Raw genomic sequence first — 16,390 nt, forward strand, 5'->3', positions numbered from 1 at the left:
GGAATAAACTGTGATGATTTGAGATTTTTCTCCCACTGCACTACATGGATGGGCTAACTAAATCACTGTGGTTTTTTTGCCACCATTTCTACTGTAATCTTTTGAGTAGTCCATGATAATTACAATTTCTCCCATTTGTGTATTTATTTATTTATTTATTTATTTACTTTTCATCTTGGTCGCTACCAATCCTTCCCCTCCCCTTAACATCTGAGACTGTGAACACTAACTGGAAACCACCCCCCAGCCCTGGCACATCAGGGTTCTGCAGGGCTAGGTGCATCTTTTTACACTGAGGCCAGACAAGGCAGCCAGTGAGGGGGATGGATTCCACAGACAGACAATATTTCATCACACAGGATGTCCCCAGGTCTCTAACAGCACAGATCTGAGTGTGAAAACATACATGTGTCTATGTGCTGTAACATTGCATAAGAGCTACTTCAAAAATTAATAATAAATATGGTGTTACTTGACCCATCATTTAAATATGTTTTATACTCTAAGTAAAATTTTCTGTTATATATATGTGTGTGTATATATATATATATATATATATATATATATATATATGTATATATATAGCCATAGACAAGAAATATATATGTATGTATATATTCTGAATGGTATTATTAATTTTTTGTTATCTTCCACTTAATATTAGGTAAAGCATACTTTAAGAATTAATATGTTTTCCTGAGAGGCTCTGCCAGTGCCTGGAAAAAACAGAAGTGGATACTCACAGTCATCCATTGGACAGAGCACAGGGTCCCTAGTGAAGTAGCTAGAGAAAGTATCCAAGGAGCTGAAGGGGTTTTCAGCCCTATAGGAAGAACAACAATATGAACTAAACAGTACCCCCAGAGCTCCCTGGGACTAAAGCAACAATCAAAGAAAACACATGGTAGGACTTGTGTCTCTAGCTGCATATGCAGCAGAGGACAGCCTAGTCGGTCATCAATGGGAGAAGAGGCTCTTGGTTGTGTGAAGGTTCTATGCCCCAGTATAGGGGAATGCCAGGGCCAGGAAGCAGGAGTGAGTGGACTGAGGAGCAGGGGAAGGGAGGAAGGGATAGAGGATTTTCAGAGAGGAAACTAGGAAAGAGGATAACATTTGAAATGTAAATAAAGAAAATATCTAATAAAAAAGAATTAATATGTTTGAAAATTGGTAGTAGTCACTAAAATTGTCTTCCTTTATACCATGACTAGAAAATACCAGTATTAAATTACAGTCTTGTATTATACTTGTTAGTACTGGTTCTCTCTTTTAATTGCTTCTCACAGTCCATGTAATCTTGCGCTTAATGCTGCATATTATATGATTATGAAAGCATCTTTCCAATTCACAGATTGTGTTGTATGTAATTAAGTATTGTATGTTACAATTGCTACTGTCAGAAACTTCAAGTATTGTTACAGTACATAAAGGACATAGACTAAAGTCTATGCTGACATTGTATTCCTGAGCTTTAAGGACCCCTCTGATTTAGCCTCAGTAGCTCTTCAGATTATTAATACTTTTGCTTTATTTTGATCTAAAAGTGGGTGTGGTCATAACCTAAAGAGAATCAGGCCCAATCACAGAATGGGCTTCAGAAATCTGGCCATCAAAATACTTTTCTTATCACAAATTACAAGTGGAATTCTGGGAAATTTCTCTCTTCTTATCTATTATCTAGTCTACTATATACAACATGCATTAAAGCCCACAGATTTGATTCTCATGCACCTAATGGCATCCAATGCCTTGATAGTTCTCTTTACAGGAATGCCTCACACATTGGCAGCTTTTGAGATAAAGCAGTTTTTAAATGATCTTGGATGCAGATTAATTTTGTACATTCAAAGTGTTGGCCGGAGTGTGTCCGTTAGTACAACCTGTCTCTTGAGTGTCTTTCAAGCCATCACCATCAGTCACAGGAAATCCTGCTTTAAGGATCAAAAGGTGAATGCTGCAAAGTACATTGGGTGCTGCATTTTCTCTCTCTGGGTCTTGTTTGTAATTATACATTTCATTTTCTTTGCATACATACTTGTCAAAAGGAATAGCAAAAATATGACAAGAAACCGAAATTTTGAGTACTGTTCAATTAGAGGGGGTGATGACATCAATGCCTCACTCTATACAGCATTAGTAGTGTGCCCTGAAATCTTCTTTTCTGTGCTCATTGCCTGGTCCAGTGTCTCCATGATTGTCATTCTGTACAGACACAAGCAGACGTTTCAGCACATCCACAGCAATACTATTTACAGCAGAATCTCACCGGAATCCAGAGCCACTCAGAAGATCCTAGTCCTGGTGTGTACCTTCCTGGCATTTTATACCATCTCCTCTGTTTTACAAGGCTGCATTGCTCTTTTGCATAATCACAATTGGTGGCTGGTGAACATCACTCGCCTCACTTCTCTGTGTTTTCCATCCTTTGGACCCTTCGTTCTTATGAATCATTGTACTTTTGTGCCCAGACTCAGTTTGATCTGGATGTGGAATAAAATTACCTAATCTTAAGTATCTGAATGATATATTGTACTTATTAACTCACACTCTTCATCAAAAGGTCAAAAAAAAAAAAGAAAGAATTAAATTATAGGACCTTTTCTTTATTAAAATTATCCAAACTGAGAATGGGAGTTTGTCAGTTGGTTGAAGCCTACATGAGCTCACGATATTACAATGACCACTTCACTCAAGAGTCTTCCTTTTGCTAATCCGATGTACAAACGAGACAGAAAAAAAAAGCTGGCAATAAAACTGACCTTCTTGGTGTGTTGATCTTTTAAGGCAGCTTGGCTACTAAGAATTTCACAGACAGCCTGAGGGTCCTACATCTAAAAAGAAAGAAAACTCAAACCATGAATGGCCAAGAACTCATTCTTCAGGATGCTCTGGTGCTATGTTAGTTTCTGTAGCCTGATTCATGCCTATTAAAAGATGGTTACATCTTTTACCTAATACAAACATTAATTCAAAATGAATGATGTTTTTTGACATGATTTGAAGTTTGCTGGATAATATATTTTTGAGAGATTTTTCATCATCAGGGATATTTGATTATAAATTTCCTTTGTTGTTATTCAGTTTTTTATCTGGTTGGCATCACACTAATGCTATCTTCATCAAAAGAGCTTTGAATAAATTAATATAGACATTATAGAAACAAGTTTTGTGGTCTCTCAGGATGTGAAAAATGAAACTACTATTTGATCAGTTCTTCTATTCCTGGGCCTATACTTACAAAACTCCATATCATAATATAGAAATATTTGCCTATCAGTAACCATCGCTGATCTGTTTATAATAGCAATGAAGCATATCTCTCCTACAGATCCATAAACAGATAAATCAAATATTCAATTTTTGACATACAAAATGGTCTATAAAACTACCACAGTGAAAAATGGTATCACAAAGTATGTAGGAAAATTGATTGATTGATTGATTGATTGATTGCTAATGGATAAAATAATCCACATTGTCCAAATCAGAAAGAAAAATGATTACATGTTCTCCTTCATGCAGATTCTATCCTATAATGTCTAGGTGTATATAGGCAAAGGGTAACTTTAGTTATAACATTTCTAAAGCATACCTTGAAATGTAATATTAGGTGATGGGCAGATGAAGGATCCAGAATTTAAAACAGAAGATATGCAATAATATTTTAATTTTCAATGTTGCCAATTTATTTTTATTTCTGGTGAATATGGGTATAAAATATAATTGCTACTCAAAGTGTAGAACCCTAAGCAAAGTTCTATGGCTACATCATGATTGTTCTGTCTGTAGCTCTTTGAAATGTACAGAACTTTGGTCTGAGCAAGAATTCCCGTTATTGGATTTTTCATTGTAGCTTTCAGTGCTTTTATTCATGTGTTCATTACAATGAAGTGATTTTAGTTTGAAATAAAACACCATCCCAATATTTACAAAGATTCAAAGATTGTTGCATATACAGCCATCAGTAAATGTAATGTATCACACAAATTGATTCAATTTGAGAAGTTGCTTGATTATCATGCTATATTCCAGAAAATGTATTTTGCTTAATATTTTATTGAAAATAATCCTATTTTCATAAACATATCCTGACTCTAGCTTTCTCTGATTCAGTTCTACCCATTTACTCCCCTCTCATGAAGATCTAATCTCTTCCTGTCATTACAAAACAAAATAACATCAAAACATAACAAAACAGAATAAAAATATAGAACAAAAACCATCTCACTGAAGTTGCAAGAGACAGACCCTTACTGACCAAATATGTCATTTCAATTTGGGGTTTGTACCCCACCTTTGATCACTCAGTTCTTGGAGAAAAGACACAAAACTTTTATATTTATAAAAAGTCATAATCAGCACTACAAAAGGGCAAATATCTATCCTCTATGCTATTAGAATCTATTTACCCATCATTAACCCCAAATTTTAATTTACTGTGTTCTGTCTGGGATGCTCTTAATTTCATTTGGCTAGCCTTCATGATCATACTTTTGTGACTCACCTACCTACCCCCTTGGAATCTTCCTTCTCTCTCCCTTCTCCTGTCTTGTGGTCTCCTCAGAACCAAGCCCGGGAACGCAATAATCATGGAAATCTTCTGCCCAGCTACTGGCTTGTAGTCATCTTTATTTTTATATTAGCATTATGATACAAGCAAAGATAAATCCTCAGCACACACACACATAGACACACATATTCATATAGTGATATATAGTGATATATATGCTTATTTATAATATGAGTCTTAAGCCCATAAAGTTCATGATCCAGACCATCAGCATCTAGTCCACATATGAACTGCTAGAGCATATGAAGATGTGGGTTCTTGAGAATCAGAGCTACAGGATCTCCTTGACACCAGATAAAAACAACGCATTCAAGAAGAATCCCATGGAGGATCCAGTATTGATTGTATAGCAGATGCCAGAGGCCTAGAACCAAGAGCAATGACTCATTGCAATGAACATTTACAAAGGAAGACAGAAAAAATAATGAAAGAAAGAAAGAAAGAAAGAAAGAAAGAAAGAAAGAAAGAAAGAAAGAAAGAAAGAAAGAAAGAAAGAAAGAAAGAAAGGAAGGAAGGAAGGAAGGAAGGAAGGAAGAAGGGTCAGAGGGAGGAAAAAAAGGAAGGAAGGAAGGAAGGAAGGAAGAAGGGACGGAGGGAGGAAAGAAAGGAAGGAAGGAAGGAAGGAAGGAAGGAAGGAAGGAAGGAAGGAAGGAAGAAGCTGTTTGGGCAAAAGAGTATATACTATGTTACATACATCAGAACACCACAATTTCCACAGAGAGGTGTTTGATATTTTAGTTAGTTAGTTAGTTTGTTTGTTTGTTTGTTTGTTTGTTTGTTTGTTTAATTTGGGGGAGGTTTCCATGACAAAGGGTATAAATGGAGGAAGGACAGATGGTTGAGTTTTGGGAGCATTGTGTGAAATTCAGACAGAATCAATTAAATTTTTAAAAAAGAAATAAATTCCATTTTTGTCATTATCCGTCCTTTGGACAGGAACATTTCTGAGTTAAAAACTTTGAGATGAGTGGGTGGCCCTATCCCTTGACCAGGGGCCATACCTATCTACTGGAGGTGGTCTTAATAGGCTCTATCTCCACCTTCTCTGCGAATTTCAGCTGTACCACTCTTGGGCATATTCCCAAAAGATGCTCCAACATATAACAAGGACATATTTTCCACTATGTTCATAGAAGCCTTATTTACTATAGCCAGAAGCTGAAAAGAACTAATATGACCCTCAACAGAAGAATGAATACAGAAAATGTGGTACATTTGCAATGGATATTACACAGTGATTAAAAACCAATGACTTCATGAAATTTGCAGGCAAATGGATGGAACTAGAAAATATCATCCTAAGTGAAGTAACCCAGACACAAAAGAACACACATGGTATGTACTCAGTACTAAGTAGATAGTAGCCCAAAAGCCCACAGTACCCATGATGCAACCCACAGTCGATATGGAGCCTAGAAGGAAGGAAGCCCAGAGTGTGGATGCTTCAGTTTTGTATTGAGGGGGGACCAGGAAGGTCAAAGGGCCAACCAGGGACTGCCCCACTTGGGTATCCATCATGACTACAAACATCAAACCCAACACTGTTGCCATGGTCAAGATGCGCTTGCTAACAAGAACCAAGTGTGTCAGTTCCTTGGGAGGTCCAGCTAGCAACTGACCAATGCTTATGTGGATGCTTGGAGCCAACTATCAGACAGAGCTCAGGAAACTTGGTAGGGGAGCTGTTGGAAGGACTGGAGGAGCAGATGGAGATTGTAACCCCATTGGAAGAACAACATAGGCTTGCCTGACCACCCAGTTTCTCCAATGGCAAATACAGTTTAAAAGAGTGTTTTGCTTATTTTTATTGTATGTATGCAAAAATGTATCATTCACATTCTACAACCTTTCTACTTAATTATATTGTGGATCAACACAGTACCTAAAGACAAATACCAGTGCTGTGATCCCAGTGATTTTTTTGCTTCTCTTAACAGTGAGTTTGAGTCCTATCCTGTAGCTGTTTGTATTCTAATGTTAATTTGTGTCTCCCCCCCCCCAAAAAAAACAAAATGTTTGCATGAGAGAGTCTGCATGTAGCTTCTGGGAACTTTCCCCTAGTTGATTGTGATTGGTAAATAAAGATGCCAGCAGCCAATAACTGAGGAGGACAGACAGAGGTGGGATTTTAGTATTCCTGGGATTGGGACTTAGAGCAAGAGGAGAAGGAGAAGATCTAGATGCTGGGAGAATATGGAGGAGAGAAGAGATGCCATGCTGGGAAAGAGTGCAGGACAGAGAGACATAGGAGCCCTGTGAAAGAGTCATGAAAGTATGGTCCAGAAGGCTGTCCAACTGGATCTAGAGCAGCTTAGATAGAAAACAGAATTTAGTAAATAGTAACTTGGAATTATCAGTGGGATGTAGATTTTAGCAACATGGAGGCTAGGCAGCTGCCCAGCTGTTGTGATGCATAAGGCATAATAATAATTTTTTAAGGCTGTGTGTATGTGTTTCATTCAGGAACATAAACTAGTGAGGTAGGTAGTGACCATTCACCATGACTTATTTGTTAAATATTAATACTACAGATGGTTTTCCAACCATCTGTCAAGAACCCATGTTTAAAAATTAATTGGAGATTCTTGAGTGGAAACCACATTCCTTCCCTTTAAAACTGGGAGGCAAGGAGAATTGGTTTCTTATCTGAGAGGTTAAGCTATGTATGCTGACCACTCCTTCTGTCAGAAGGCAGGCCACAGAAAGAAGGTGTGAAAAAGATGGGAATGTAAAGATAGATGGATGTTTAAGAAGTCGATGTTTTGCAAGCAACTGGAGTATTTGAAAGCTTTGGAATTCTGAGACAGCTTAGAATGGCATAAATCCATAACTCAGCCTGAGACTAGCCTCATACAGAAAAAAAAAAGAAGGGAATTTAATTAAAGGAATATACATAGCAAAGGATGTTAATCTAAGTTATATAAAGAGAAAGAGAATACAATCCACAGATACCAATCTCCTTAGAAGGGATGAATAAAGAAAAAATACATTGTTTTAAGGATAGAATAATAAAAGAATAAGCATGAGAATAGGCTCCTACAGAAGTATGGAAGGGAACTTAATTGAAGTTAAATATATAGGTAACGATGTTAATTAAAGTTATATAATGAGAAGGGGAATATAATTATATATCCACAGATACTAATCTTTTAAGAAGGTAAGAATACAAGGAAATTACATTGTTTTAAGGATAGAAGGAAGAAAGTCTGGTAATACTTTAAGTGTTTTTAAGTATACATGGAAGAATAAAGGAATCCAGGCCCTTGATATCAAATGTAGGAAACAAAGACATGGAAATAGAGAGAAGCCTTACCTAAACAGATAATTGTAATTGTTTAAGATTGTTTTAATTGTTTTTGCATTCTTCTAATTATCAAAATGAAGGTGGTTATGGGTTTTGTGGTATTAATGACATCACTAATCCTCTGGAAGAGCAGTCAGAGTAGAGTCAGTGCTAAGAAAAAGGAGGTTGCTAAATTGAACCAATAGATTTCAGGTTGCCAGAACAAGGACATGCTATTTTTGGTAGAAAGGTTCTGTATTTGTGTTAACAGATTGTGAATATTGTGAAATGATAAATGTTTTAGACCCCTTCCAAAGTAATATGGATTATAGATGATAGGGGAAGACCCCCTGAAGATCTTGACTACAGACAGAAAAGAAAAATTCAAAGACCAATCAAGACAGATAACATGAATTGCTGATCCCTGCACAGGGAAATAGCCTTCAAACTGGCTTAGAAATAAAAATGTGTCTAGCCAAAACATCGCGAAAATTAGCCAATAAATCGTGTTGGTTATAGAATCCTTAACATTCATTATACAGAATCTCTAGAATTCACATGGAACAAAGGAAGATACATTACAGTTGGTTGTTGATCAAACTAACTCATAAAAAGACAGTTGTATTCCACCTGCTCAAACAAGGAATAAATATCATTCTTAATTGTTCTGTGCATATTACATAGTCCATACAAATATCTTTATAGCACTAAAAATTAGGTTGTAAGATTCATATATTACAAAATAAAACACCAAGATGCAGCTCTGACAAGATTTGCCCTCAGAGATGTTGAAATGACTTGATATTCCATCTCTCTGCCTCACCTGATGCTGCTTCCAGAGACTTGCTCCCAGACCTGCTTCAGGAATCATGGCTGATTTCTGATAACCTTGCTTTATCCAGTCTTTCAGACAGCTTCAGTCAGGACTTCAGTTAAGGCCTGAACTTTCTAAGCAAACATAGACTAGATAAAAAATGCTAAAGTTATGTTTCTTAAGACTAACCTATTTTTCTCCCTACTGCTTTAAAACATATTTTGTCACCCCAATTCAGCAAGAAGAAGTTGTGGGGAGTTGTCATCCTGATTCCTCAGTTTTGAGTGTCTGATGTTTATTTTATGAATTATAGATAGTTTGACATTTTAGGTATAATTTGGAAATGGTCATAATTTTGGTTAGGAGGGAAACTATATAGAGAGCTTAAACTCGGTGATTTCTATCTACTTTCCTCTTCTCTATCCTTTTCTTCTTAGGTAAAGGGAAGGTCATTAAAAGGAAAATGGAGGTAGAGTAATATTATAAGAAATTAGGTATATGGGGATGGATTACTAAATTCTCTTAAACAAAACATTTTATAGCCATAATCTTACATTGATAGAAATCTTTAAATATTAATGCAAAATTGAAGTTATATTTTCTTACGTGATACAGAATTTATATACTGATACAGGTTAAAGGTTTTCATTGGAATAAATCTTTGTATATTGATAAAAAAAATTTTAATTAATTTTGTTACTCTTAGATAGGCATTCTGCTTATGCAACTCATTAAGAATAAAAGGCTTAGACCCAGTTCTTCTAATAGCTGCTATTACGAAGTGTTTAGGATTATTAAATAACGCAAGGTAAAGGTCAGATAGTAAACTCATGATAAAATTAAATCCTAATTTAATTACAATAAAGTGTTTGTTTTCAAGATTATTTAAATAGTAATTAGCTAAGAGTAGTCAATGTTTAACAATTCAATTATACTGCATATAAATAGATAGTCTTCAAAAGCACAGGGATCCACAGAATAAGGCTTTGAATCTTATTTCATTATTAAAAGATCTTTTGACTACAAGATATTTCTGGTCCTGACTGTATCCCTGTTCTACTAATGAAAAGCCTGAAACATCATTAGCACCAGATGGAGTTCCTTCAATTATGGCAATCTAGTCACTGTGTAAGAAATACCCTAATTTTATTTGCAGATAAAGTACTGTACAGAAAGGAAAAATGGATGCTGGATAGCAGAATGCTAAGCTCCGCCAGGTCAGGGTAAACTACTCCTTCACAATTTCTGCTTCAGGTAAGGTCTGTCAGATTGTTCTGACCCAGAAGGCTGAAGGGAGATGCTCCAACATCATAAGGAACATTGAATATAGTCCAGACAACCAGCTGTCTCTACAAACTGAATATGTTTGGGAAGCTAAGTCATTGTGCTTCCTATATATTCAGGTAATATTTAATTCCTTCTCATACCTCTGACAGGGATAAAGACTAGGTATAGTCTCATAATTGAACTTAAGAAGTCTAACATTAAAGATGTTTCAGATTTGAAGGAATAGTTTTCAGTTGGTGGTACACATTAATATCAAACATAGTTGAGGTACAGAATTGTAAACTCTTTAAGTTAAGAGAGATGGTAGAATACTTTATCTACATTGCCAAATATGATTGACTGGATGTTATATGTGTACAACATACCTTAAGATTTATTTAATTGTTATAATGTTCAATGCATACCTGAAAGAAAAAAAACCTTTTTAAATGGAGAAAAGGGGGAAATGTAGTTGCTTCTATTCTAATGCTAATTTGTGACTCCCTCCCCCCCAAAAAACTATTTGCACTACAGGGTCTGCACAGAGCTACTGGGAACCTGTCACCCAGTTGGTTCTGACTGGTAAATAAAGATGCCAGCAACCTACATCTGGGGAGGATGACAGAGGTGAGATTTTAGGATTCTTGGGTTTGGGACTGGGAGCAGGAGGAAGAGAAGATCTGGATGTTGGGAGAGTGTTGAGGAAAGGAGAGATGCCATTCTGGAGAATAGTATAGGACAGAGAGTCATAGCCACAGTGTGAGGGAGCTGGTAGAGCAATGTGAAGAGGGCTGCCCAACTGGGTCTAGAGCAGCAAAAATAGAACATAGAATTCAGTAAGTAGTAACTCAAAATTATCAGTGGAAGGTAGATTTCAGCATCATGGAGGCTAGGCAGTGGCCCAGATATTCTGCTGCATAAGTATAAAGGCTGTATGTGTGTGTTTCATTTGGAAACATAAACCATTGAGGTTGGTCATGGCCACACCCCAGGATTTATTTATTAAATATTAATACTACATCATTCTACTTAGTGAACTAGATAGCAAAAGCTTCTCACATGTCCAGTTCTCTCGATCACACCTGACCTCTTTCTTTAATCTTTAAATCCTTTATATTAACTGAAATATTAGTCATAATTAACATGTCTTTAGTAACTGAGAAAAGTTGGTGAGTCATGGTTATTTATCTGCTATTGACTGTTATGTGCACTCTTTGTCTCAAGGGGAAAGTTATAATTTACATTGTTTAATTTCTCTGCTTCCAATGCTTACATTAATCACATCAGAAATAATTTCTGAGACCATATGAGCAAGGTTATGAAAGACGCCTTTCTTGCTTGCTCTGACGGCTCCCAAATAGAGTCAGCACAGATACAGAGTGTTCCCTAATTTTCATAGAATCCAGTACTGAGCCAATGATAGAGACGCCTTCTCCATATTCATTCTCAGTTCATTCTGTTTCTGTGGATTGCAGGTTATTCTTCATGGTGGTTTTCTATTGTTTCTTCTGTACTCTCTGTGACAGTCCCTGATGGTTTCTCCAGGAATTTAAATCCTTGACTGAGGGTGATTGTGCTTAACATGCAGAGAGGAAGTCTATCTGTGAAGGTGTTGAAGGGCTGTACTAATAGTTTTTCTGATAATTCATTCTCCCAACATGTTGTGTAGACTATCTTTGGAGTATGATTATTATAGTTGAACTTACCATAGTTTCACCTCCATAATAAACACATCAGTGGAAATAAAAGAAGCACACAATCCTGGATCATATAGGACGTAAGTCTGTTACTGGAGTAAAAGGTATTCTTATGTAACCCTACAATTTTGAGTTATAGATGTAATAAAAAACTGCATAATTCCTGTGGTGTTATAAACATGAGGTCCATCTTGTGCTTGTACGATTAAACTTGAAGATAGGACAGGCTTGTTGTTGTTGTTGTTGTTGTTGTTGTTGTTGTTGTTGTTGTTGTTGTTGTAGCAGACCATATTTACAGCTTTGGATTTTAGTACAATCTCAGAGGCTTATTGCACTTACATTTGCCTAGGAAATAAACATTTCTATCAGTGTAAGAAATTATCATTTAGATTTATTTTTATCTATTTTATTGTGAGTGCATAATGTTTGGCCTGAATGTATGTTTGTGGAACATGAGAGTTCTTGTAGAGGACAGAAAAGAGTGTCAGAACCCCTGGGGAACAAATTTACAGACAGATATGAGCTTCCTTGTGGATCCCAGAAACCAACTCGGGTCTTCTTCAAAAGCAGCAAATGTTCCTTATCACTGAGCCATGCCTCCAGTCCCGCCAAATGAAAACTTTTTACAACAAAATGTGCCTATCTATTTTCACTACCTTATTAGCTATGAAATTACTCTTGTGCCTTCTCGGTTTCACGAATCTGTTTCTACCCCAGATACCCATTACTAGACACCAGAACCTAGGAAGGCTTCCTCTTTGTTGGTTCTGCAGCTTACACTGAAATTCAACATACTTACATGGCTTCTTACACCTACAGGACGCTATGTTCATCGGGAAGGTCCAGGCCCTTTCATAAGAAGTGCTATAAGAGAGAGTAACTCAAGCCTGGGATATAGGTCTGTGACTATGAGTTCTCACCTTCTTTCAGAACTGCAATTTTCATTTCACCTGCACTAGTGATGACTGTGTTGGATGTGGGAGACAAAATCATTCATGAAACATTTACCAGTTGCTAATTTGAAAAGACACTTAAGTGTTTCTGGTGACTATCTCCCACTAGACATATGTTAAATTTTCAGGATCCCTGAAGAGAGAAGTGGTATCATTCATAAGGTGTTAGAAATTTTGAGGTCAGATTCATGAGAAAATTTACAGAAGTTCATATGTCTCATTGGCTCCAGGTTTCTCTGACTTTCAACAAAAATCAATGTAACTCACATTATTATTATTATTATTATTATTATTATTATTATTATTATATTTGCAAAAGATGCACTATATCCTCATTGGTTCTCCCAAATAATTCATAACTCAGTCTCAATCGCCAGCTTCTCTTGTTTCCCTGATCTGTTTTTTCATCTTTTTGTTTAAGGTCTTTGTAGAAATTCTAGGTCTGATTTTGGATTTTTAGATCTTCCTCTTGGGAGTTGCTTAGCAACATGCTGACGATGCTGATCCAAATAGTTTTGATGAATGGCTGGTACCAAATGCTGTTCAACCTCCTCTACTTATAGGCTGTGAGTCATGCTGTGATTCTCCAGCACATCAAAATCGCCACACATTTAGTTCTTGCTGTGGAACTATCAGTGAAATCATTGGCATGGTGGCTGCTTAGGCACTGGTGCAAGGTTTCCTTAGAACACTTCTCACCCAGCTGGTCAGAAGCAGCAAACCATGTTCCCACAGAAATAAGACAATGGGATCTCACAAGACTGGAGTTTGTATGTACAATTATATCTTGTGTGTGACAGTTAATTCATTATGGGCTGACACTGAGCATGTATTAGTGATCTGCAGGTCAAACCATCCGTGATCGTTACAAGATGGTGTAAAATTAAGCTCATTTGTGTAATCATTTTTAAAACTGGGAATACTGAGGCACAGATATATTCCTATTTTCAAGTTAGCATGTCTGTTGTTTGTTTAAGCAGCTATGTTTCCTCTTTAAGGGAGTATCTTCCCTTACATTTCCAGGAGATGTAATCACAAAGCAAACATCGCATCCTTTGGCTTTTAATTTTGCTCTGCCTCTACTATGAATATGGTCCCTGAGCCTTGTGTGCTGAAATTCTATTGTAGACAGATCACCAGGATCTTGAGAAATCACTTGTTTTCTGAATTTTGGTAGCTAGGATTTTTTTTTTTTGTAATGACCTTCTTTTGTTTTTGCTGTTGTTATTTTTGTTGGTTGTTTGTTTCTTTAGAAATTTATTTATTTTATGTATTTGAATACACTTTCACTGTCTTCAGACACATCAGAAGAATGCATTAGATTCCATTACAGATGGTTGAATGTAACATGGAGTTCATGAACAGTGATGTAATTGCAGAAAAAGAACCTGCAGAGCCCACAGTATTTCTGGAACAACTAAGAAAAAAAAAGATAAAAAAAAAAAAACATTAAAAATCTCTCATACTTATGGACTGGTAGGATTAATATAGTAAAATTGACCATTCTACCAAAAGCAATCTACAAATTCAATGCATCCCTTTCAAAATTCCAACATAATTCTTTACAGACATTGAAAGAACTTTTCTCAACTTCATATAGAAACACAGAAACTCTGACTACAGAAACAATAAAAGAACAACTGGATGTATCACCAATCTCCATTTCAAGTTGTACTGCAGAGCTACAGTACTAAAAATTCTAGGGTGGTGGTGTAAAATCAGATATGTTGATCAACTGAATCAAAATTAAGACCTAGACATAATTTCACATACACACTGAGACCGGTTTTATATAAACAATATACAAATGCATAATGGAAAAAAAAAGACAGGATTTTCAACAAATTTTACTGCTCAAACCAGATCTCTGGAGGTAAAAGAATGCAAATAATTCCGTACTTAACATGCTGGACAAAAATCAATCCCAAATGGACCAAAGCCCTCAGCCTGAAACACCTAACCTGATAGAATAAAAGCAAGAAACAACAACAATTAAAGCAGTGCTGAGTTGGATAAGATGGACTGGAGTATATGGAAAGGGTTGAAAAGAGAAAAGAGAAAGAGGAAGATAATGTAATTATAGTTACATTTTTTAATTAATATTTTTTATTACATATTTTTCTCAATTACATTTCCAATGCTATCCCAAAAGTCCCCCATACCCCCCCCCACTTCCCTACCCACTCATTCCCATTTTTTTTGGCTCTGGCGTTCCAACTCACACAATGTGTACTCACTGATAAGTGGATATTAGCCCAAAACCTAGGATACCCAAGATATAAGATACAATTTGCTAAACACATGAAACTCAAGAAGAATGAAGACTGAAGTGTGGACACTATGCCCCTCCTTAGAATTGGGAACAAAACACCCATGGAAGGAGTTACAGAGACAAAGTTTGGAGCTGAGACAAAAGAATGGACCATCTAGAGACTGCCATATCCAGGGATCCACCCCATAATCAGCTTCCAAATGCTGATACCATTGCATATAGTTACATTTTTAAAATATTTTTTTTAATTTAAAGAGTGTATTTCATGGTATGGTCTATATTTTCCCCAGAATATTTTCATACCATCATTATAAAATTAATCTTATTGCATTATGCTAAGTTTCTGAATAATCTCCAATGCTAATTTTGACATATGTTTCTCCTTTTATTTCGTCTTCATTAGATATTTTTCTGAGATTTGACTGAATTTGTCTCTATATTGAATACTCTAAACTATAGCAGGTTATATTTCAAAGTTAAGAAATAAATTGAAAACAAGGAAGAACAATGTCAATATTTTAAATGACTGTAATGTTGAATGGTTATCGTCTCAATAATTTAAGACCCTATGGATGAAAATACCATGTACATGAGTTCTAGAACATGAGAATTCAACCTGTAAGCTTCAGCCCTAGTGGTCTATAACACCAAAACCCTGATGCAATCGTGTCATGAACATCATGGGAGTAAAGAGTCACTTAATGATTGAATTGAAGGCCATATTAAAAGATGCAACCCATGACTGGCACCATTATCAAAGTCAAGATCATATGGCTAGAGAGTTCCCTGAGGGGAAAACCTTAATGCTATTATTTTACTAAAATTGCATAGTAGTAAACTGTCACATAAACTCTTATTATATGCTGTTGGATTAGGCTACCCCCCCAACCCTTATAAGAGAAACTTCTTTTGCAGTATAACGGTGTTTAAAACAGAGGCCCACAATCATTCAGGGTTCAAGAATAAGAGATACTAGAGTGACCAATTAAATATAGGTCATCCATATCACACCTCTTCTTCCCAAGTCTCAGAGTTCACATGGAAAGAGAGACAAATGTATTGTAAGAACCAGAAGTGGTAAATGATTCCAAAGAAACAGGTTTTGTCCATACTAACCAGTGCACTTGCACATGTGAATTTACTTATCGTGACAATACTTACAAAACCTGCAGAAGATCATGCTAGACATAATCCCAGCACAATGAAGGTGGTCAGGAGGTCCCACTTCTAGCAGAAGATCTGTTGCACAACTTATCTAATCTCTACAAGAGGAAATTTTACATTTCCTTAAGGAATCAACCTTTAAGAAGCTACCAATTCCTGCATAGATTGCACTGCACTAGACACATACTGCCAACACTAATTCGTCTCAGTGATTTATGGTTTTTGTTTTGTTTCATTTTGTTTTCTTGTTTGTTAGTTGGTTTATTTGTTTTTAAGGAACAGGTAAAATTTAGAGTGAATAGTGGTTGTGGGATACTTAAAAAATGGAATATCACAGAATTGTTCCTGCCTAAAGGAAATGCAAAAACAAA

General features: G+C 36.1%; 1 protein-coding gene across 1 annotated transcript; it reads left to right on the top strand.

Moving 5' to 3' along the window:
- The first annotated feature begins 1,565 nt into the window (after positions 1–1,565).
- Vmn1r67 (vomeronasal 1 receptor 67) lies at positions 1,566–2,564 on the top strand. The gene has a single exon (NM_134229.2). The coding sequence runs from the start codon at positions 1,588–1,590 to the stop codon at positions 2,503–2,505; it is 918 nt and encodes a 305-aa protein (NP_598990.2). The 5' UTR covers positions 1,566–1,587; the 3' UTR covers positions 2,506–2,564.
- Positions 2,565–16,390: the final 13,826 nt, after the last annotated feature.

This window comes from Mus musculus, chromosome 7 (assembly GCF_000001635.26).
Source record: "Mus musculus strain C57BL/6J chromosome 7, GRCm38.p6 C57BL/6J".
Classification (NCBI taxonomy): domain Eukaryota; kingdom Metazoa; phylum Chordata; class Mammalia; order Rodentia; family Muridae; genus Mus; species Mus musculus.

Bases quoted from the DNA above. Each gene is read 5' to 3' on its own strand.
- Vmn1r67 (NM_134229.2), top strand. From the start codon at position 1,588: ATGGGCTTCAGAAATCTGGCCATCAAAATACTTTTCTTATCACAAATT.